The sequence below is a fragment of the Colossoma macropomum genome, unplaced genomic scaffold, assembly GCF_904425465.1.
Source record: "Colossoma macropomum unplaced genomic scaffold, Colossoma_macropomum, whole genome shotgun sequence".
Taxonomy (NCBI): domain Eukaryota; kingdom Metazoa; phylum Chordata; class Actinopteri; order Characiformes; family Serrasalmidae; genus Colossoma; species Colossoma macropomum.
In genome coordinates, this window is record NW_023494791.1 from 29,720,879 (window position 1) to 29,744,960 (window position 24,082).

General features: G+C 39.1%; 1 protein-coding gene across 1 annotated transcript in view; it reads left to right on the forward strand.

The window, feature by feature from the left end:
* The window catches only part of cntln (centlein, centrosomal protein), a 156,758-nt gene that overhangs the window by 121,210 nt on the left and 11,466 nt on the right, over window positions 1-24,082 (forward strand). The window contains exons 24-28 of the mRNA XM_036574811.1: window positions 3,830-3,956; window positions 4,632-4,769; window positions 5,251-5,436; window positions 12,624-12,818; window positions 15,559-15,627. Coding sequence (XP_036430704.1) covers window positions 3,830-3,956; window positions 4,632-4,769; window positions 5,251-5,436; window positions 12,624-12,818; window positions 15,559-15,627 — 715 coding nt within the window. The remainder of the gene's footprint in view (window positions 1-3,829; window positions 3,957-4,631; window positions 4,770-5,250; window positions 5,437-12,623; window positions 12,819-15,558; window positions 15,628-24,082) is intronic.

The window sequence follows — 24,082 nt, forward strand, 5'->3', positions numbered from 1 at the left end:
GAAATATGGTGAAATATACCGGTCATTTATTGGTCATTGGAACATTATTCAAAGGGTCTATTTAGTACATGTTTACTGTTTGCCTCCATGAAAAATATTAACCTAATTAGAAAGAAAACATGCATTTAGGTTTCCTGAGTCTTTAATTAAATTGTAGCAATTAAAGGATCTTCAGGTTAAGTGTCTTTGGAAACAAAAGTTTAAGGACAGCTAGCAGACTGAGAGAAACATTTGAAATGTTCAGCATTGCACTTCGGAAATGCTCTAAATGTTTGGTGTTGCACTCTGGAAATGTTTGAAATATTGCACTCTAGAAATGTTTGAAACATTTGGTGTTGCACACTGGAAACATTTGATACGTTCACTGTTGCACTCTAGAATCATTTGAAACACTCAGTGTTGCACCCATGAAAGTTTAAACTTAGTCCTCATTAGCACGATTTTTCACATGCATAACTACACAGGGATGTATTATTTATAAACATCATATTTTGTTTTTTAGTTATTTTTTTTAACTTTGTTTTCTAATATAAAACTGTTACATTCCCCATGTCTTGCTCTCTGTCCATCTCTTTTCTCTTTTGCTCTCTCATTCTCTTCTTTCGCTCTTCTTTCTTTGTCTTTTTTCTCTTTCCTCCCCCACATCTCCCTCTCTTTCTTTCTGTTTGTTTTCTCTCATTCTTTCTTTTTCTCTCTCACCTTTCTTCCCCTTCTCTTCTCGCTTTTCCCTCTCTTCCCCCTCTCTTTCTCTTTCTTTCACCTCCTCTCTCTGTCTCCTTGCTCTCTCTATTTCCTCTCTCTGTTCTCTCTTTTTTTCTAGCTCGCGTTTTCTGTATTGTGTGCTCCTCCTTTTTCATCACATCTTGAATTGTATTAAGTGTGTTTAATGTAACCTGTTGCGCCGTGTGCATATGTGTGTGTGTATGTGTTTGTGTGTACGTGTGTGTGTGTGTAACAAGCTGGATCACAGCATGTTTGAGTGTGTGTCCCTCTTGCTCGTCCGTATCTGGAGTTTTCCCCTCGTTTGAATGAGAGACGTGTCTAGACGCCGTAAAAAATACATCACCTCTCCTGCCCTGCCTGGGAACGAAAGAAAAAAAAAGGAACCCAGAGTGAATTTCAAAGCTCAGCAGCATGTCGTCAGTCAATATCCGGCACTGAGCTCTCTGCCTTATTCATATCGGCCTAGCTTTCATCTGCAGCCTGTTGTCTTTGGGCTCCATGCATCTTTAATCTGCTTTTGTTTTTGCAGCAAAACACACACATACACACCTGCTGCACAATCACTTACAGTTTCATTAACACCCAAAACGCGTAACACGCCAGTGTGTGGAGGAGCACGAGGCACCAGACCCTCCCTCAGACCTATGCACACACACACAAAGCTCACTCAGAATTCTGAGTGATCGTTGATGATTGGGGGGATCTAACGAATTAAACAAAAAAACTGTAATTGAAGAGTTTCATTGCAAACACATTATAGGCCACTTTTAAGAATTTTCTTTTTTTTCATAATATATGATTGTTGTGAGTGGGCATACAAGAAATATCAATGCTATATTATGATTAATACCAGCTTTATTAGACAAATAAAAATTTGTTTTCCATTATACACACCAGATTTTTTTTTTTAATCTTTTTATATCCATATATATGTTTACATACATTTTGGAATGAAACTCTTTTGTATTCACTTGTAGAACTACAAAGTGCACCTGTATAGTAAGTGAAGCAACAAATTGTACAAATTGAACATTGTTCAACAGTATAATAAATTCACCCTTTCTGTATGTATAAAGGGAACAATATATAGAGAATTGTATATATTTGTCTACCATCCACTCTGAAACACCTCTCATTCTTTTTTCATCTTTTTCTTTCCTTTTGCTTTTTTTTTTGAACAGAGAGGTCTTCTAAAATAAATGGTATAACGCTAATTGCCATTAGCTCTCCTGAGAGAGGGATGGAGAGATGGATGGAGGAGGGTAAGCGTGGCAGTATGTCAACAGGAGGAAGTGCTCTATCCCCTCTGAAACAGGGTCAATATGGGTTTTCTCATTAATGCTGCTGTCTATGGAGCCAGCGCAGGGTCCCCAGGCCACACTCTCATTTCAGTTAATGTCACTCCAATAAGACTGCTCACATTTATTTAGCCTGTTTGGTCTGGGCTCTCTGCACAGCAGGCACAGACATTCACCTGGAGAAAGAAAGCACTCACTCCTCATTTACAGCATAGCGACAAAACACACACACACCCTCAGCTGTTTGTGAGCTGGTGGAAGTGTTTGTTGTGTGTATCTGTGCACCCTTTTGCTTATCAAGAGTAAAAATGTAGAGATTTCACTGCAGTAGGGCTTATTAATATCATTAATATTCAAAATCACAATATTTTACAAACACATCACAGTTTCAGTTTCAGATATTTTAGTGAGCATTAATAAAGTATTGGAGTCCATTCTTGGTGATAGCTTATACTCTATACTATAACAATGTATTACAAGCATAGCCTGTTTTATTCTGTTTCGTTCTATTTATTAATTATTTATTAATTTCCAGAAAGGAACCATACTATTGATTTAGTTGTGTAGTTTATGGAATTTTTTAAATTTTGTTGGCATGCAAAGTCATTCAGAGTGTTTTGAGGCAAAATGGTTCATCTGAAACATTCATTTCTGTAAAGAAATCTGGATCTGAATATACAGATTCAGATTTTCTTACAGTGGTGTTGATAGGAACTAAGGTTTGCGGTGTCTACACCACAAATATAGCAATTTTATTTTCTAATAAAATCCCCAGTGAACCTACACATGTCTTGTAAGTATGTGTAATGTTGATAATGTTAAAGAAATGGCAAACCTGGAAAAAATGTAAATGTAAAACAGTGTGTCAGGTATTAGGCAGCATAGTCGTAACCAGTTTATGTAATAATTTTCTGTGAGGCATTTCACAGAAACACACTTCAGAGGTCTGGTTCCTATTACCACCACTGTGAACATGACTTGGCAAGTCAAATCAAATTCCCCTTTAAGGTACTGGATATCATGAGTAAAATGCAGAAAAAATAAAAACATATTTCATTGCCACAGGAACAACACAATTTTATATAATGGATGTAAAGCTCATTATCAAATATGGCTAAAAATATTACAAACTGACAAAAAATATCATCTTGTGTATCACTATATACAGATATAATACATAATACAATATCAAAAGCTAGAAATTGTTAATATGTAAAACAGTGCATGGAAATGTAAAGCTATACTGCCAATACACCACTCACTCTCTCCCAATCATCGGTCATTTATTGTCTCTCATTGAAAGTATTGTTAATGATCAGAACTAGGCATGTAGGTGCATGCTATCAGAGTAAATTCGGTGTAGGATAAGGCAGGTTTTTGCTATAGGCACACCCACATTCAAATGACTGGGCTTTTGAAGAGCTTATAAATTCAATGTTATTTTTTGTTTTGGAATGATTTTGATGTGATTTAAGAGCCAGGCCAAGAAGAACTTTGTCACCCCAGCTAAATACAGTATACAATCAAAACAAATAACTCTCCTTTAGTGCCTCTGTGTGATAATTTAGGAAAACTGACCATACAGTACAAAAGGCCAAGATATAGACCACTCATAGCTCAGTTCAATAGAGTATGCACCAGTACAAAGCTAGGCTCAAAGCCCAACAACAAACACAGCATTATAAATACACAGGACCGTATGAGACAGAGAGTGTATAAAAATATGAGTAGTGTAAAAGAATACAGACTAGATTAGATGTGCTAATACATATAGTATATATTTGCACTGTATGTTTGTGTGTGCGCAGGCTGAGTCATGCTGAAAGGGATGTGGTTATGAAGAGGCAGCTGGTGGAGGACCTGCGCAGCCGACTGAAGATCCTGCAGGATTCAGAAAGCAGCCGGCGCTTACTCATTGATGACCTGGAGAAGAAGGTCTGTAGAGCCTGCAGAGCTACTAGAAGACAATTTAAAACTATACAAAAATCACATTTCTACAGTTTTCCCCCAAATCCTCCAAAATCATCAGACCTTTGCCTCAAACCTTGTTAAGTAATCTTAAATAGACTTGTTTATGTGGCTTCTGACACTGGATGAAATTCTGTGAAAGAGAGCTATGTGAGGGTCCGTGTAGTACCTAAAAAAAGGTTCAATTATTTGTAACAATAGCAGAACCCTTTGTAAAAAAAGGTTAGTTGCAGAACTATATACAGGTTTTCCATCATAGAGAAGAACCATTTAACTATGCAAAGAATCATTTATTCATTCATACAATTCAAATTGTCAAGTTTCTGTATATAACTGGCCCTTTACCAAAGGGCCTTTAAAGAACCCCCCCTTTTTAAGGATGACCTGTCACACTGCAACATTTTCATCACTGCTGAACCTTTATTATGCATCAGAAATCAGGGTACAGGCCGTTTCAGAAGAAAATAATAGTTGAAAAATGAGTCACAGGTTTTAGATGACACTTTCGAAGTAAAGATCTGAGTCAGTCTCTGTATTGGAGTGAACTGGCATGAACCCTGACAGCCCTGAAACAGCTGGAAACCTTTACAGGTGTTTTTCCCCATTCTGAATCCCTGCTGTTGACTTCCTGTTTGGTGTCAGGTGAAGATTCTGTCTGAGGAAGCAGCTAACCGGAAGGCTTTTATTGAGTCTCTGAAGAGAAGGCTGAACGTAGCCACTCAGGAGAAGAACCAGTGTGAATCCACCAGCCAAAAACTCAGAGAAGATCTCCAGAAAAAAGTAAAGCTTCACTGTTTAACACTGGTACACAGTCAAACAAATTGATGTTGGTCTAAATTAAATTGAACATGAAGCGCATTCTTACACTCATAGCAGATTATTGAATAACCTTTCCCTATTTATTTAGTCATTTCATTTAGCTGAATTAAGTTATAGTAATGCTCCTTCTACCCATGCAGAAAATGATTTGCTATGTTTGGTAATCATCGTAGGCCAATTAAGCACAGATTATTAACTGGCACACATTTTATCTCATTGTGCCTAATTATCCTCATATCTGATGTTTGATGTCTGGCCTTTATGCAATATTCTTTATAGATACAAAACATTGTTCTTGCCAACTTTGCCTTATTATCTTTATTATTTTGCTAGATGTTTTAATGTTGTATTTAAATTAAGCTCAGCCAGTCTCTTGTTGAAAAAATTTACATACTGTAACACTCCAGTTGAAAAGTGTTTGAGTACATTTGTGCGTGTTAAGGATCAGAAGCTGGCGGCGATGCAAGTGCGGTTGGGCGAGTGTGAGCGGTCGCGGGCGGAGCTGGAGGAGAAAGTGTGTGTGCAGGTGCAGGCTGTGTCCCAGCAGCACTCGGATGCCCTAAAGACGCTGCAGAACAAACTCAGCCTGGCACAGTGCCAACATGAGCAACTAAGGTCCTTCACACAGGTAATACCCTGCAGGTGATGTAACTATACAGGTAACACTGCATGTGCTGAATCTGTTCAGATAACACATTGCAAATGCTAAATGTGTTCAGGTAACACACTGCTGGTGCTGTAACCCTACAGGTAGCACACTGCAGGTGGTGTATCTATACAGGTAACACACTGCCAGTGCTGAATCTGTTCAGTTGACACACTGCAAGTGCTGTAACTGTGCAGGTCACACTGCTGGTGGTGTAACTGTCAAGGTAACACACTGCAGGCGTTGTAACTGTTCAGGTAACACATTGCAAGTACTGAAACTGTATTGGTAACACATCAGTGCTGTAACTACACAGGTTACATGCTGTAGGTGCTAAAACTCCAGGTAACATTATGCAGGTACTGTAACTGTACAGGTGACACACTACGGGTGGTGTAACTGTATAGGTAACACACTGCAGGTGGTTAGTCTGTTCAGGTAACACTGCAGGTGGTGTAACTCTCTAGATAACACACTGCAGGTGGTGTAACTCTCTAGATAACACACTGTAAAACTAACACACTACAGATTAACTGCTTAATTGCTGTAGCTGTTCACATAACACACTACAGGTAACACATTACACTGCTGTGTGTACAAAACAAACTATGTACAGATTTAGCCATATGTACAGATTTAACATTATATATGAAGTACAGTTACTGGTTTGGTATCGATTTGAATGAATTTGAGGTCAATGGTATCAGCAATAGAGTCAAAAAATTTCAAATGATACCCATTCCTGTAAGAGATACAGGCCGTTTGATTGAGCTCCTTGGAGGTATTCCTGTGAAGATTACAGTGGCAGCTATTGATGAGACGTTGATGGAAGCGTCCCAGCCATGCTAAGCCCTCAGGGCTGTGTGAGCTCAGGGGGATGTGCTGAAACCTGAGCCATGTGGTGTGGAAGCATGATGAGGGAGGGCTTGGGCTGATTATGCAGATGCACCTTGCGGTAGGTACCATTAGAAGTCACAGTTATTGCTGGTGAGAGCAAAAGCACACTAGTTGTATATGAATTATTTCTCATTAATTGACACAAGCAGAGGAGATATTTTATTATGATTTAAATTTGATGAAAAGTTGTTGTGTGTACTGTCTTTTGTGGAAAGGAAAACCATCCTTTGCAAATGACTTTGAAACAAACAGAAATAGACAAACACTCAAAAACATAATGACACTGTCAATAGAGAATGTAAATCAAATGTACAGTACTGTGCAGAAGTCAGAGATCACCCTTTCGTTTATTTAATTTCCAGTCAAAATAGCCATTATGTGCAAGTTATTCAATTTTTAGCATCAGGAAAAAAGCAGAAAAAGGAACATGACACAGTAGCCTCACCAAGTTTGATTGCAGCTTCTATTTAAAGAAAGAGCTTTGGTTCTTTTCTAGAGACTTGCTTTTTCAAAGAAATCTACAGGGATCCACACTTCTTATAAACACCTCCAGCGTTCTTAGAAGTTGGTTGCATTTTGTGCTTGTCACAAGCCTACTACAGTAGTAGTACAGTACAGTAGTAGTAGCAATCCTAATTACAGATGTACACTCAGTCCATAAAAACTTACTTAATATCTCAGATGTTCAGTTTCAGTGTTCAGATTTTTTTTGTCTGTTTCTTTTTCTTAAGAACAGCTCCTGGAAAGCTACACATCTGTTTAGACTCACAGTGGAAGATTAGACAGAAATACCTGTGAATCTTTTCAGATCTGAAACAAGAGTAGAACTTGATTTTCTCCTCTATCTCAAAGCCATAAGTACTGTTTATCTAAAAGTGACAGTTTTGGTGGTCTTCTGTATCTCTGTGAAAGGGAACAATTTCATTGACACCTTTGGAAACAGCTTTTGTTGGGAGGACACCGTTGGTTCATTTTAAGATTGGAAGGATGGAAGTGTTAAAGTGGCGGCCACATGGCTTGCCACAGTGCAGACTATGTTGTACTAAATGCTGTATATGGTATATTGTTTATTGTTTATATGTGTTTATTGCATGTGTGTTACATTGTGTGTATTGTACTACAACAGAGTTAAATTATGAACACACATTATCTAAGTCGCTCATCCTTCTGGCTCATGGGGGGTGCTGGAGCCTATCCCAGCGGTCATCGGTCAAAAGGCAGGAAACACCCTGGACAGGTCGCCAGCACATCACAGGCCAGGAGTTAAATTACATCTTGATGCAATTACAGGATACAGTTACCACCGACATGTCAAGTGGCAATAAAAGAATCAGTCAGATCAGTCAGCAGAGTGCACAAAAATAAAGAGAGGACAGTTTTAATACCGATAGATTAAATGTTATATTTAGTGATGCAGGCTTGTGTGTAATTTCTGTTAGATATGAATAACTGAAAAATAAATAACTTAAATGAATGACCAGTACTGTAATACGATACTGTAAATATAATTCATGAGATAACTATGCAGTTAATTATTTAGTTTTGCAATTGCATTTAAATTGTACAGAAAAATGACAATAACATCAGATAACTCATCAGATTAATATGTATATCGTCACTGTCCAAAGAAAAACAAGTATTTCCAAAAACTTCACGAGAGAGGGCGAAGACGTTCTTAACTTTCAATGTAAGTTAATGTAACATGGTTTTATTCCAAGGAGTTTTTCTATTGGTTCATTCATCATGAATTTTTACACAATGTAAAGGGCAGATGATACTTTTTTGTGGACAGCGCCGATATGTACTGTATGGGAGTACAGCTTTGTGTGTGTGTGTGTGTGTGTAAGGTGGCGCGGTGCTGCATGCAGGGACACTGTAAACATGCTTCATTTGAATTGTTAATTCAATCGGATCGTTTTTGTTTGCTATCATAATTAACACACTTTGCTCTGAGTGTGTGTGTGGTCTCTCGTGACGGATGTTTTGTTGCGCACCAGCAAGTTAAACTATGTGCTTTTTATTCCTTATGCTATAGGTCAAAAGGATTTAATCATACATGTATGTTCCCAAGGTTTAAGATTTTATACAAATACTTTACAGTACCATATAAAAGTACAAAAAAAAATGGAAATAACAAACACTTTTGCATTTCATCATTAGTTAACTACTTTGTTTTAGATCTAGGCCTTTTGTTTTAGATTTATGGCCAACTTGTGCCATAAATGTCAAAACATACAACAAAACCCACCTCTACAATAATGCCAGTTTCTGCTAGGCCAGTTTCCATTTGGCCAGGAGTTCCCCAACCTTTTCATACAACTGTATAACATGCATCATATGGACAAAAGTATTGGGACACACCTCTTAATTATTGAATTCAGGTATTTAATTCAGTCCCATTGCCACAGATGTATAAAATCAAGTACCTAGCCATGCAGTCTGCCTTTACAAACATTCGTGAAATAATGGGTCGTTCTAAGGGGCTCACTAAATTCCAGCGTGGTACTGTAATAGGATGCCACCGTTGCAACGAGTGAGTTCACGAAATGTCTTCCCTCTTATATATTCCGCGATCAACTGTGAGTGATTTATGAATCACAGCAACTCAGCCATGAAATGCCAGACCATGTAAATTTACAGAGCAGGTCACCAAGTGCTAAGGCACATAGTGCATTAAAGTCACCAAAACTCTGCTGACTCAGTAACTGCAGAGTTCCAAACCTCCTCTGGCATTAATATCAGCACAAAAACTGTGCACCAGGAGTTTCATGGCATGGGTTTCCAAGGCGGAGCAGCTGCATGCAAGCCTTACATCACCAAGCAAATGCCAAGCGTTGGATAGAGTGATGTAAACTGGACTCTGGAGCAGTGGAAACACATTCTGTGGAGTGATAAATCATGATTATCTATCTGGCAGTCTAGGTTTGCCGAATGCCAGGAGAATATTATCTGCCTGACTACATTGTGCCAGCTGTAAAGTTTAGAGGAGGGGGGATAATGCTATGGGGTTGTTTTTCAGGGGTTGGCCTAGGCCCTTTTGTTCCAGTGAAGGGAAATCTTAATCCTTCAGCATACCAAGACGCTTTGGACAATTGTATGCTTTCAACTTTGTGGGAACAGTTTGGGGAAGGCCCTTTTCTGTTTCAGCATGACTGAGCCCCAGTGCACAAAGCAAGGTCCATAAAGACATGGTTGGGTGAGTTTGGTGTGGAAGAACTTGACTTTTCTGCACTGACCTCAACCCCAGTGAACACTTTTAGGATAAACTAGAACGAAGATTGCAAGCCAGGTCCTCTCGTCCAACATCAATGTCTGACCTCACAAATGCTTTTCTGGATGAATGGGCAAAAAACTCCCACAGACACACTCCAAAATCTTGTAGAAAGCTTCCCAGAAGAGTGGAAAAGGGGGGGCCAATTCCATATTAATGCCTATGGATTTGGGATGTCAAAAAAGCTACTGTAGGTGTAATTTGTAGGTGTTCCAATACATTTATCCAAGTACATGACAGTATGGAAATTCTAACTGCAGGTGTTCTTTACCTAGTTTTTACCTTGAAATTCCTGTATGTAAACATTAGCTTCCCTACTAGTCAGATCTAATTTTCACACCTTTATAAATGTATATATGTCATTTTTTGAATAAATTTGAATTGTGAGTGTTGATTTAGTACAGTTTTAGTGTTTTTGCTTTTTTTTAAGTGATCTAATTTTTTTTTACATTTAACTAGCGTCTGGTGTAATTTAAGTTGTAATTAGTGACCCTGTGATTAAAAAGCTGTGTCAATAAAATTAGGGATGTGTTAGTCATATACAAAATGAGACACACTGATAGGCATTATCCACTTCTCATTACTGAAACGGCATTTTAAATGCTGTTTGTGTGTGTGTGTGTGTGTGTGTGTGTATATCTTGCACTCCACATTGGTCCCAGTCTGCTTTTGAAAACACACTTTATTACTCAGTGCTGACTGTTAATGAGGGTTTACACTGAAGCGAAACAGAAAACAGAAGCGTCTTTAGCAGCTGATCCCACAGCTGAGTGTTAATAGTGTTCGTGAGCAGGAGAGTGAAACTGCAGTCCCTGTGTAATCCCGCACTTCCCTCTGAAGCCTAATGAAGACTTGTTTGATCGCGTTTTATTTCATATAATAACTAGTTTAAGTGTCTGTTTGTACCCATTGAAGTTTGGGATGTTACAGTTTTGCATGCGCACAGATATGTGGGCATTGTGTCAGCACACCTGTCTTCTCGCAGCGTGTTCACTTCTAACATTTCAGTAAAGCTTGTAATCCAAGGATGTTGTTTTTTGAGTATGTGTTTTTATCAGTCAGGAAGAGATTGTATTATTGACTTTAATGTTAAAGTAAACTTGTAGATGTGTGTTATTTTACTACGTTCCCATGGACCCTTTAAAAAGTCTGTAAAAATAGATTTTAAAACTTTAAAGTCATACAATGTCTGAAATGTCTGACATCTGAAATGTCTATCTTATTTACAATTACAGGTATTACTTTAAGCAATGTTAGTTTTGTTCATTAATTAAGTAGTTATTGTGATTATATTAATTACTTAATTATATTGTATAAATTCATATTGTTATTGCTGCAACAGAAATGACAACTTACACAAAGCAGTAGCTTTCAACTTTCATCTTTTTCACTTTATAAGAAAAAAATACTTTGGGAATCAGTCCTAAGAATACAGTGATCCAGATGAAATTGTGGGATTGATTAGACCATAGCTATTCACTAGATGTGTTGAGATTAGACTTGGCCCCATCATTTTATCAGGGGAGAACATTTTAGAACATCAGAAAGGGGGCTCTTCATCCAGGTTCTGCAAATAATGGTCCACAATTTCTTTTTATTTGCTAAGTTTAACATACTGGAAAAAATAAATATAAAATGTGCCGTAACTTTTGAACAGGCCACATTTTATGTTGTTTTACTTTTTTCAATATCTTTAATTCAGCAGATAAACAGTAATTGTGAGTTAAAATGCGCAGAAGTGTGTTCTCAGTAGAGGGCATGCACTTATTATTTAATCCAGTCAATAAAACATGGAATGTGTGAGCCAGAGGCTCTGAGACTTTTGCATACGACTATATATGTATATATATAGTGTTGTATATGTAAGTGTATGTGTATTGTGTCTGTGCATGCACACACATTCTCTCCACAGGCTGTCCATTCCAAGGTCAGTTTTTCAAAAGGCTTAAGGGGGAATGATACGGGAGATTATTGCAGCGATCAATAAGCTCAAAATGAAGCAGAGGGGAGTTTACTTTATTGACTTTCTCATGTACAGTGGCAGCTTTAAGCTTTAATTGTCTCTGTATTTAGCGGCTGCTTGCGTTCAGCCCTCTCCTCTGCTGCCATTTTCCCTCTGCTCCTGGCTCTAAAACGCCCTCTTAAGAACTGTCCTGAGAGCGGTGTCCGCAGCCGAAGCCCTAATCCTGTCTGGTAATAAACAAAACCCAAAACTGGTCTTGGACCAGCAGGAATATTTTTTTTTTTATTTTAATGAACCTTCTCCTCTGTGCTGCCATTTTTAACAGCTCTGCTTTGCTCAATTATTTACCCTCTTGGTGCTGTGATGGAAGACTATATGAAAAAACAAATGAATAAATGAAAGTTAGCATTTTTCAGCAGCTCTCTCCCTGATGTGCAATTCTGTTCCACATCAACATGAGGGCCTTCAAACTTTTAGCATACTTGGCGTCAGAGACTCCAGACGCATACTCCCATTCAGTCTTTAAATCTCAGAAGAAATGGCTCCAGAAGCAAGCTCTTAATAACACTTTTTACATGAGGATCCAAAAGCTACATACCTCCATTCGTCCTGCAGCATCTCTTACAACCTTCAAGAAGTGTCTCAGGGCTTGCGTTCTGATTGTTTACACTAACATGCTTTTTTTACTTTGTTATAAAGCATTTAAGAGGTAGTTCAGCAAAAAAACTAATTTATCCAGTTTTATCTTTCCACAAATCTAATCAACAGGCAAAACATAATTGGTGCCTGAAGTTCACTGCTCTGAAGCTATGAGGCTAATGTAGCTAACCAGTAACAGAAGCTTATACAAAAACAATTAGCATGGTGCTAACTGCATGCCTAAATCATCACACACTCGCCTTGACCGTACTGAAGTGTTAACTTGTTAAGTAATCTCAAATAGACTTGCTTTTGTGGTTTTGCGCTGTATAAATGTTGATAATTATGTAAATATAAATGTAACTCAATCATCCCTCCTCCTCTTTCACTCTTTCCCAGGCGCTGGTAGTGGAGGTGGCTCGAGAGGTGCAGGAGACCAGAGCAAAGCTAAGGAAGAGGAAGAGGGAGAGGAAGAAAAGAGAGAGAGCAGATAGAGGAGTGTCCAAAAGCTCTATGCAAAAAGCTCAATCCATCGCTGCTTCCATTCTCAACCTGACCCAAACTGACCTTGCCAGCATGCTAGACACAGATGAGGTGTGTTTTAGTATTAATGTTAATAGTAGTAGTATTATTAATATAGTGGTTGTTGTTGCGGTGTTGTTATAATTTTTGATTATAATTATTATTAACAATAGTAGTATTGCCAATATTGTAATTATTAGTCGTAGTCATAATGCTATGTTTAGCAGTACTAGTGCTATTTCACAGTTCTGCAGAGTGTTAAAGCAAACATCTAGTAATTAAAGTATGCAAAAAAGAAAGAAACAACAGAAGACATTAAAAGAGAATGTCTGAAAAACAAAGAAGTAAGAAAGAAACTACAAACTAAATTACAGAAAAGCTGGGACTGTGTGTGAAATGGCAATAAAATCAGAAAACAGAGACTAGTCAATTCTGTTTGACCCTCCTTAAATAATAAAACAATACAAAAACACAATATTACATATTGTACCTTATGAACATCATTGTTGCTTTTAAACAGGCGCTCATTACAAATTTTATGCCTGCAGCATGTTCCAAAAAAGTTGGGACGGGTGCATGTTTACCACTGTGTTACATTACCTTTCCTTTTAACAGCACTCTCTGATTATGCTGCCATGCTGTTGTAACGTGCAGACAGTGGCTTTCTGTTTTCATTTTGAAATAAGTATGGACATCCCTGAAAAAGATGGTGTATAAAAGACAGCAAATGTTGCTCTGAAATGTGTTCAGCATTCATGATGCTTTCATAGATATGCTATCCGCTGATGAACACCCCGTAACATGAGAGAGCATGGCTTTGAACTTTACACTAGTAGTGATCTGGATGGTCCTTTCCTTTTTTGGCCCAGAGAACAAGATGTCCATTATCTCCATAAATACTCTGAAATTTTGACTCGCCAGACCACAAAACACATTTACACTGTGTATCGGTGGAAACTTCAGATGAGCTCAAGTTCAGAGAAGTCGGCAGCGTTTCTGAACGCTGTTGACATGACTTCCACTGTGCATAGTACAGTCTTAATCTGCATTTGTGGATGTAGCAACGGACAGTGTTTATCAAAGTATTCCCACTTACTATCTTAGGGGTTAGTCATCATGGGCATTTAATTACACACAGAAATTTCTTTGGGTTCATCCTTTATGGTGATGACATGCACCATAAAGGGGGTGAAATACCTAAAATCCTTGCCGTCCTTGGCTGAGGAAAATTAACTTTTAACCCGTCCCAAATTTTGTTTGGAATGTGTTGTAGGCATCTATTTCAGAATGAATGTATACTGTATAGCCAAAATTATGTAGACACCACTTCTAATTATTAAGTTCAGGTGTTTCAGCCACATCTATTGAAAACAGGTGTATAAAATCAAGCACATAGTCGTGCAATCTCCATAGACAGACATTGGCAGTAGAATGAGTCATACTGAAGAGTTCAGTGACTGTCATAGGATGGCACAAGTCAGTTTATAAAACATCTACCCTGTTAGATCCTTGGACTTGAACTCACAAATTAGTTGATTTGAGACTTGATTCGAGAAAATCGAGAAAGACTTGCAACTTGACATTGACTTGAACACCAGTGACTCGGACTTTGACTCGGAATTCAGCCTTAAGACTCGAGACACAAAGTAGAAGAAACGTGGAGAGGTGCCTGGCTGCAGACTGCTACACAGACGTTTGCTTACCATGTGAATGGATTTGTTTCCTACCGTAAATTGAATATACAGCAATGTCCTCAGATTTACTGTGCTTATGCTCAGTTTATTTTATTTTGGAAGACAAACAAAGCATTAGAGTTCAAATAAAGAACACTTTAATCATGCAAAGGGCTCTTTAAGTGTTCATAGTTCTTTTTAGAACCATTTTCTTTACTAAAGAACCCTTGAAGAACCATCCTTTTTAAGAGTGTGGTTATCTGTGTACCATGGATTTTGCATTTTAGTTGGAAGGGTAAAAATAATATACAGCCACACACTACTAGCATGCTGTCATTAAAAGGCTATAGCGCTGTTACTATTATTCAGTGTTCTGGCCTTAAATTAGCTGAAGATTGCAGACTGACTTGTTTAGGACTCTTGACTTGGGACTCGACTTAAGACTCACTTGTACTGATATGGGACTTGAATCTAGACTCGATAATCTTGAGTTGGGACTTGACTTGGGACTTGTGCACAAAGCGAGGTCTATAAAGACATGGTTTATTGAGGTTGGTGTGGAGGAACATTGTGCACAGAGCCTTGATCTCCACTGAACACCTTTGGGATGAATCGGAGCGTTGATTTTGAGCCAGCCCTTCTCGTCCACCGTCAGTGTCTGACCTCATAAATGCTCTTTTGACTGAATGGGCACAAGTTCCCAGATTCTCCAAAATCTTGTGTGTACACACTCCAAAATGTTGTGTAAAGTTTCCCAGACTTAGTGGAGGCTGTTATAACCACAAAGGGGGGCAACTCCATATTAATGGCCATGGTTTTGGAATGGAATATCCAGCAAGCTTATGTAGGTCTGATGGTCAGGTATCCACATACTTTGTGCCCTATAGTGTATATTTACTAAAAAGAATAATAATAATAATGAGGTTGATAATATAAAACATAAATATCTTGTCTTTGTGCTATTTTCATTCAAATACAGGTCAAAGTAGATTTATAAGTCACTACTTTCTGTATTTATTCGCATTTTACCTTTGTCACAACTTTTTTAGATTGGATTTGCAAAAAAGCAAGAAAATCAATATTGCATGTATAAAATGTGTGTGTGTGTGGGTGTGTGTGTGTGTGTGTGTGTTGTGCAGGAGGAAGACTGTGATAAAGAAGTAAGTGAGGATTGGATGGATCGTGTACGACTGATTCTACAGCAGCGGGTATGTCTTCAGGACATCTCACACACACAAACACAAATGCACCCCTACACCAGTACACATACCCCTACCTAGCACTCGCAGCCCTACAACCAAAACAGTTTGGTTGTTCAGTATACCAGCACATGAGCCTTTTACCAGCTCAAACACTCCTACAGTAGAGGTTTATGGATAGGGGGAATAAGCCTGAACTTAGTCCCCAAAGAGAATTTTTTAATGGCCCCACAAAGTTTTTAAAGTACTTTTAGAATCGCAACAGCCAGAAAATGGATCAACTGTGTTAAGTATATCAAAAATGGTTATTCTGTCAAATTGACACACAGTAGATCTGTCTCTTTGTAGTTTATATTAAGCACAGAGTTAGTACAGGGAGATTCACTCTAAAGAGTGATATTCTGTTGTAACTCCCGTTAGGCAAAATCAATCTGAACCAAAAAAATAAGCTACATACCTTGATGCACTGCCCAATACTGCACACCACCATCCTGATGAGATGTCGAGTGACTGAGTGAAGGGGTACGGGGGTATGCATTCGGAAGTTACAAATGAAGGTTAAATGTTGTGACGACTGTCCGGCGCCTACCTCATCACTCTGACACAGGGGCATCCCAGCTTGTTTGAAGCTCCATATACTAAGGAGCACATTGCACGTTATTTCGTTCAGATTGCTTTGTCCTAGCGAGACTTATTACAGAATATCCGGGGCCTCTTTCAAGTGAATCTGCCTGTATAACAAACACTATATCCATCCACTTACAACAGGCACAGATCAAGCAAAGGTACTGAAGTCAAGCAATGCTCTCTCCTCTCTCTTAGACAAGCTGCAAGGTTATAAATATATTATTCAAACACACAGATTATGGATCAGCTCAGTCTCAGTGCAATCAGAAAGAGCATGATTTTACTGTAGACATGTTTAATAAGCTAGGTGACAGAATTTCATGGTCATGGCAACAAATATTATATTTTCTCAGTTAAATTAAATCCACCATTAATTTTAACCGAAGCTCATGCAGCACTCCATCACTTTCTTTTTGATCACTAACCTCCATCAGATCTGCTTCTACAGTCCTATCAGTCTCCTTCAGCTTCTTTCTCTCCCTCTTTTCCTGTGTTTAGTAATGCATTCATTTTATTAATTATTTTATTATAGATTTATGAGAGATCATTATTTTTTTAACCTTGTAAAAATCTTCTCATCTGACCGGTCTTTGACGGAGCTGCTGCCTCTCCATCTACAGGTTGAGGAATTGAGGGATGTAAAACTGTGTTTTGATGACCTTTTCACACAAAGCTAAGGGCAATGTCTTGTTTCAATTTTCCTGTTCCACCTTAAATGCTGCAGCAGTTTCATTCTGGTGCCTCACAACTGGAAAATTCTAACAAGAATCTGGCAAACAGGAAGCAACTTCAGTCTCATATTTTTCACTGACATTAACTTACTGTAAACAGCAATTTGGCTAATACTGGGGCCATTCTTTCCAAATACTGAAAACAAATCTAAAAATAAATAATATAAAGAGCTGTCAGTAACATTATTTCTATACCTCTTGTTCTTTCACACTCTCGTATTCACGTTGAAGTGAGGTCAAACTAGTTGGATTATCTGCCAGTGTTAGTGTTAGCCTAGCCTCTTTTCTTTACCTCACTTAATCCCAAAGTTAATTAAAGTTAGCTAGCTAGAGTTAACAAGCAGTCAAGTACAGATTTCCAGCTATACTGACCATAACAAATCCATAATTAGACACAAATCCATATTGTAGATTGATGTATTAACTGTTTTTTATAGGTTTTGAACAAGGTCAAATGTTTATTTAGTGTGCTTTTCGTGAGCTTTTAGCCACAATCCTGTCTTTAGCTCGGCTACCATTTGCTTTGCAGTGCATAACCAGAGACCCTCCCCCAGGTCTGATATGTTTGGCTTACAATGTATGAGGTCTACACCAGTACATGAACCGTTTACCAGCACACGCACCCCTATACGGGTGCACAAACACACACACATACCCCAACACCAGCACATGCACAAACACCCTTACACCAGTACAGACACCCACACTGTAGTAAACACTATACCAACTATACCAACACATGCACCTCTACACCAGCACAAACACACACCCCTTCACCAGCATACGCACCTCTTTTGTAGTACACGTACCTGTACACCAGCACACACACCTTTGTCCCAGCACACACATATGCACGCCTTTGCCAGTACACACACAGCTATGCACCGGCACACATACCTCTACACAAGCACACACCCTGCATGAACACCCGCCCTTACACCTGCATGCGCACCACTGCACCAGTGTGCATACCTTTACACTAGCACACATACCTCTACACAGGCACGCAAACCGCTACTCAAGCACACATACACACACCCCTGCATAAATACCAACCCCATAATTGTTCAGTAATAACTAAAAATAAAAGTAGAAGATATAATTATTAGCTATTTTGTCAGCAAGATTTGCTCACTGCTTTATGAATATGAGGCACTCTGGATATTAATTTTAAACTCCATTTTCAGTGCTATACAGTTCTTCCAATAAAGTGGCCCGTAAGGGGAAGAATAAGGTAAGGGTTTCTAATAAAGTGGCCAGTGAGTGGAAGTGTAAGATAAGGGTTTCTATTAAAGTGGCCAGTGAGTGGAAGTGTAAGATAGGGGTTTCTAATAAAGTGGCCAGTGAGTGGAAGTGTAAAATAGGGGTTTCTAATAATGTGGCCAGTGAGTGAAAATGTAAGGTAGGGGTTTCTAATAAAGTGGCCAGTGAGTGGAAGTGTAAGATAAGGGTTTCTTATAAAGTGGCCAGTGAGTGGAAGTTCAAATAGGGGTTTCTAATAAAGTGGCCAGTGAGTGGAAGTGTAAGGTATGGGTTTCTAATAAAATGGCCAGTGAGTGGAAGTGGAAGGTAAGGGTTTCTAATAAAGTGACAGTTTAGTATATGCCTTTATCTGCAATCTCTCTTCCCTAGTGGTGTGTGTGTGTGTGTGTGTGTGTGTGTGTGTGTGTGTGTGTGTGTGTGTGTGTTTGTGTGTGTGTGTGTGTCTCTCTGCTGGCTCTGCAGTGTGTAAACATGTGTAGTCAGGCTGATCTGTGCCCTCCAGTCTGTCACCATCGCACTAGTGGCTTTGACCTTTGACCTTACCGCCTGGCCTGTGGCTGAATCGCATGTCTCTGCTGGACAGCTCAGGGACCATCTCGCGCTCTCGTTCTTTTGCTCTCTCGCTCGCTCACTCTACTCACGCTCTCTCTCTCTCTCTCTCTCTCTCTATCATCCCTTCATCTACTCCCTCTCTTACAAACTCTCTCCCCTTCTCTCTTTTCTCTCACTTCCTCTCTTTTCTTTCTTCTGTCCCTTCACCCTCACTTCTTTTTTATTTTACTCTGTCATGTCATTCCCTTCATTCTCCTTCTCTCTCTCTCTCTCTTGTTCTTGTTCTCGCTCTCTCTCTCTCGCTCTCTCTCTCTCTCTCTCTCTCTCTCTCTCTCTCTCTCTCTCTCGCTCTCTCTCTCTCTCTCTCTCTCTCTCTCTCAGGCCCTCAGGCAGCTTGTTAATGGTGAGTACAGTATTGATCTGGCTGGCTTGTCAATACTGAGAGAATGAGCGAGGGTCCGCTAGAGACTCTTTCCACAGGCTGCTATCGAGACAGACACACACACACACACACACTCCACCAGAGAGGCTGCTCCAGCAGGCTGATATCGATGTTTTCCGCAGCCGCTCACTGGATGACAAGCCGGAGACTCCAGTCCCACGGGGACCGCAGTGACCCTCCTGCTAGTTTTTCTTCTCTTTCAAGTCACTCGTCTTCCCTCTCTCCTTCTTTCTCTCATTCTCTCTTAATAAACTCCCCGCCCTTGGGGAGCATGGCTCTGGCGCTTGCTGGTGATAAAGGATCAAGGCGAGTTTGTTGGCAGGGGGGATTTCTGTGGGAAAGATTAGAGGCAGGAAGCCGAGTGTGTCAATACTGCATGTGTTTCTGCTTGTGGCATCACACGCTTTGCTTTGGAAATGATAGCATAAAGCTACTTGTAGCTTAAAGCAATAGTTAGGCAATAAAATTACCCATTCCCACCTTACGCCAAATATAGTCAGTCAGCCAAGACATGTTTGTTGTCTTAAGTTTCCTTTATTAGTTTTGCACTGGAGCAGCAAGGCTAATGTAGATTACAAGTAATGAAAGGTTATGGAAGCACCAAATTAAACAGCTTGCTAAATAATAATAAATAGTGTGTACATATAATGTTCACTTTTACTGTTAAAACATTAGGTTATTATGGGGCCTTAAAAAGCCATCAGGCGACGGTAAATTTTCTTTGCTGTGAGTTTCCCAGAGCTTGACATATCCTGTAAAGGTTTTCATTAAAATAGTTAATGTTAAAAAAAAAATCATAAAAACTGAAAATTTAACAAAAAGTAAGTCTAAACAGCAGCAGATTACATTTTTTGAAGGAGGGGGCGCTATAATCAATAATTGCATTTTTTTTTTTACTAGAATGGATCATACTAATTACTTCATACTAGAAAGTCTTAGCAAGTGTTTCTCTTACAATCCTGGGGCAGTATTGCAGAAACATCCTAAAAAAGAGTATTACGTAAGTATCCTAACTAGACAAAAAAAAATTAAATACCAATCCCAGTGGCGTCTTCTGATCACCTTAACATGATCATTAGAATTACCTAGGATATACTGTTACATTAATTCATATTGCAAAACAGCGTTTTCTATTTATTCAGAGGAATAACTTTAGCTAAAGCTCTGAGAAGTGGAAACTGACACTGGAGGAGTGGCACCCTGCTAAGCCCCAACAACTGTCAAAATATTCTTAGCTTTTTTGTACATGCAGTGCATCACACTTTTGTTTTGTTTTGGCATTTTTTAAACATGGCTAGACGTGTAGCTAACTAACTTACATTTTTGTTTGTAATTTTTTTTTACATTTCACCAGTGTGCATAACTGACATGACCTTGATTGGGTCGATTAAGATTTCCCAACCTGATATAAGATATTATGCGGTAAGATATGATTCTTGAATTAAAATTTGCTTCTGTAATACGAATTTGTGAAAAATCTTATCTTGAAAATGTCAGATCTTTTTGCAAGAAGTTTTTGTAGGCACCAGAGATAAAGCACATGAAATGACCATGTGTTAATGAGGTCTTTTTGCTGGCAAGGTCATCTAGGCCTACAGAGAAGACCTAATGGCTTTCGTGAAATATAGAAAAAGTCGGTAATTTTTTTTAGTTTATTTTTATTTAATAGAGTCATCATACTTCTTGTAATTAAACTGTCCAAGTATTTTCAGAATTCCTTTATTTCATTGTTAAGTTTTGGTTCAATTCTTGAAACGCTTAACAGAAAGTTATCTGCTCTGTGGTTTGTAGGTACATACAGCCAAGCAAGCTCTCCCATTGATTAGGACTTCAGGAGCTGAACTGAAGACCTAACGTGTTGATTGAATGGCCAAAAAAATGTTCACATCAAACGCTGTTAGCTTCGTGCTGACATACTACTAACATCCGAGAAAGGAGCTATCAGAGGCATTATGGTAGAAGTGTGTTGTACCACCAATTAGAAGTGTGTTTTTGACCAATTTTTGACATTTATGGCCTGAAATGAAGGTCTAGCTCTGATAGTCACAGTTCACCACTGACTGCTGGGCTAGTTCAGGTGTTATTTTTTTGCAGGGCGGTGTTTTGTTATGAATCACTAACGATACATACAAATGATGGAAAAGAGCAGTAGCACCCCATGTAATACGAATAACACAATGCGCCACTAATCCTTGATTATAATTAACGTCACCATGAGGCTCTTATCATTATAGGAAATCTGGCCGTGCTTTTATGAATCCCAACCAGTCATACAGTGTCAGAAACCATATCAGTGAATCTTTTTTCAGATTTTATCAAATTTAAATCATATTGAAAGTTCAGAATCTGCACTTGTTACAGAATTTCTCCACTTCTTTCAGTGAGCTATTAGTGAGAATTCATATTAGATCACAACATGCTTTTGTTATCACTTACTGCTACATTTAAGGGTTAAGGCCCTTCCCTTATGTGTGTGTGTGTGTCAGACAGACAGACAGAGAGTGTGTGTTCTGCTCTGAGCTGTCATTGTTGAGATGTGCGGTGCTGTCACTGCTGGACTGTAATGGACCCTTACTGCAGTGGCCCTGTCAATAACACCACCATCACTCAGACTGCCCGTCACACACCGCGACACACCGCAACATAACAAGCCCACACACGTCACCACGACAACCCTGAGGGTGTGTGTGTGAGAGACAGAGTTATGGAGGCAGAAATAGAGTGTGTTCCTGTCACTGCTTGGTGACTGCCTCATTTTCTCTGTCTGTCTCTGAGTGTGTGGGTCACGGACGAGGCCGAGATTAGAGGGGCTGCTGATGTGCTAATGCAGCTCATCAGAGGGTCGGCTGTCTGCACATGGGGCCTGCAAGAGACGCTGAAAAAAACACTGAATACTTGAGTGTTTCATCATTATTTCTTTGTTTGTGGCATTTGTGTCAAAATACACTCCTACGTTTATTTGTAACAAAACGCTAGCATATTTATTCGTAACAAAACACTATGTTTAGTTAGAACAAAATGTGCTGCTGTTGTTGGTGTTAATGTGTTAATACATTAATGCAATTAATTATAACACAATCGTTTTTTAACAGTTGTTGATGCATTTTTCTACTTTGACCCCGCACTATTGCTCTGACCCTGCAACTGTAGCACTGTTGGTAAAATACAACTTTTATACACATCCCTGATGCTGGTAATACCAGCAATATTGGTAATGTTAAAGCTGGAAGACGCCTTCAGCGGCAATCAGCATCAACCAGCAAAGTGGAAAGTTTTAGTTCCCTTCAAAAGAAGACGTAACATAGCGGTCTAAGACTGAGACACTATAACCGTAGAGGACTTGAAACATGCAGCCACTGTTGTTCTCACTAGACGATGATGAAAATTGAAAACTGCGTTCACCGTTTGTTACAAGTTGACCCTTCTTTTGCATGATTTTTATATTAAATTAATGTGCACTCTGTGTTTACAAGATGAAAATACTGTTATTAAATTACTGTATGAGTAAGTAATAATGTTCTGATGAAGCTTATTTGGTCCACTCATATAGCTTATAACAAAATGCACTGCTTTTTAAAAGAAAAACAAATTATTTAGTGTCAAATTTGAGCACATAGGACAAATGCAATTAAGCACGATTAATTACACAAAATAATGTGATTAATAATTTTAAAAAACACTAACATTTGTAACAAAACAGTAACTTTTTTATTTGTAATGAAACTACTATGATACTTCATAACGAAACACTGCTCCATGTATCTAAACATGGTAAAAGGTTCATTTATAACAAAGCACACTATCCTCTTTATTTGCAGCAACGTAACTTACTGACTTACTTACCTAATTACTTTTGTGTAGTTGTGACAAAACACACTACTACACTCACTTGTAATAACACTCATTTGTAACGAAACACAAACGTGTATTTGTAACAGAAACCATTTCTATGTTAATTTGTTATAAAACACAGTACAAAAAGAGGCAGACTTGTCCAAAGTTGGTTTAAAAGCAGTTGCAGGTGTGTAGCACTGGTACACCTACTGTGTTTTTGTATATCTGTTTGTGTGTGTGTGTGAGGTTAGAACTATAATATGGCTCTGTTTTTGTTTCCTCTCTCTCTGCTCTTGCCTCCTCTCTTCACTCAGGCCTGTCAGGCTGTGGTTTGTTGCGCTCTTCGCTCCCTCTCATTCCTCTGCTAATGAAACAAACAGCAGCGTGTTCACCGGAGACTCGTAGCGCGCATCAGCATGGCCATCCAATAACCATTTAGCCCTGACAGCGCCTAGCGGCCAGCCGCTGCGTCCAGCAGCCCACCGTTCGCACGGCTTCGTGCTCCACGGCGTCCGAGAGGCTCCAGCGTCCGGTCCGGAGGCCCCTCCACAGGCCTAAAGATGTATCCCTGTAATTGCGCAGGTTTATTTGTGGACTGCTAATTATTGACTGGAGGTGAATTAGAACACAGAGGCCGTTATGAACGCTGGGAAATGTCCGTTAGAGCTAATGAACTGTGGTCACAATCCCGTCTGATCGTTTCTCACATTCATTCCACGCAATAACGTTTCCGACGCCACCCTCCCCTCTTCTCCTGTTTTTTTTTATTTATATGACTGCCGCAGCTCACAGACGTAATATTTCGGGCAGATCGGGCACCGGGGAGCCCCCGCTTTGCGTTCAGGAACACAATGGGTCCATCTTGGGCCCTTAACTGGAGAAAATGATTTTTAAAAGTTTTGCAGTGAGTCGTTTGGAAGGAATGGCAGAGGATAAACAGTTTGCTCCAGAGCGCTGTGTACAAATTCTCCAGCAGGAAGTAGCTGTGGAGAGAGATGTTGGCAGTCTGTGTGTG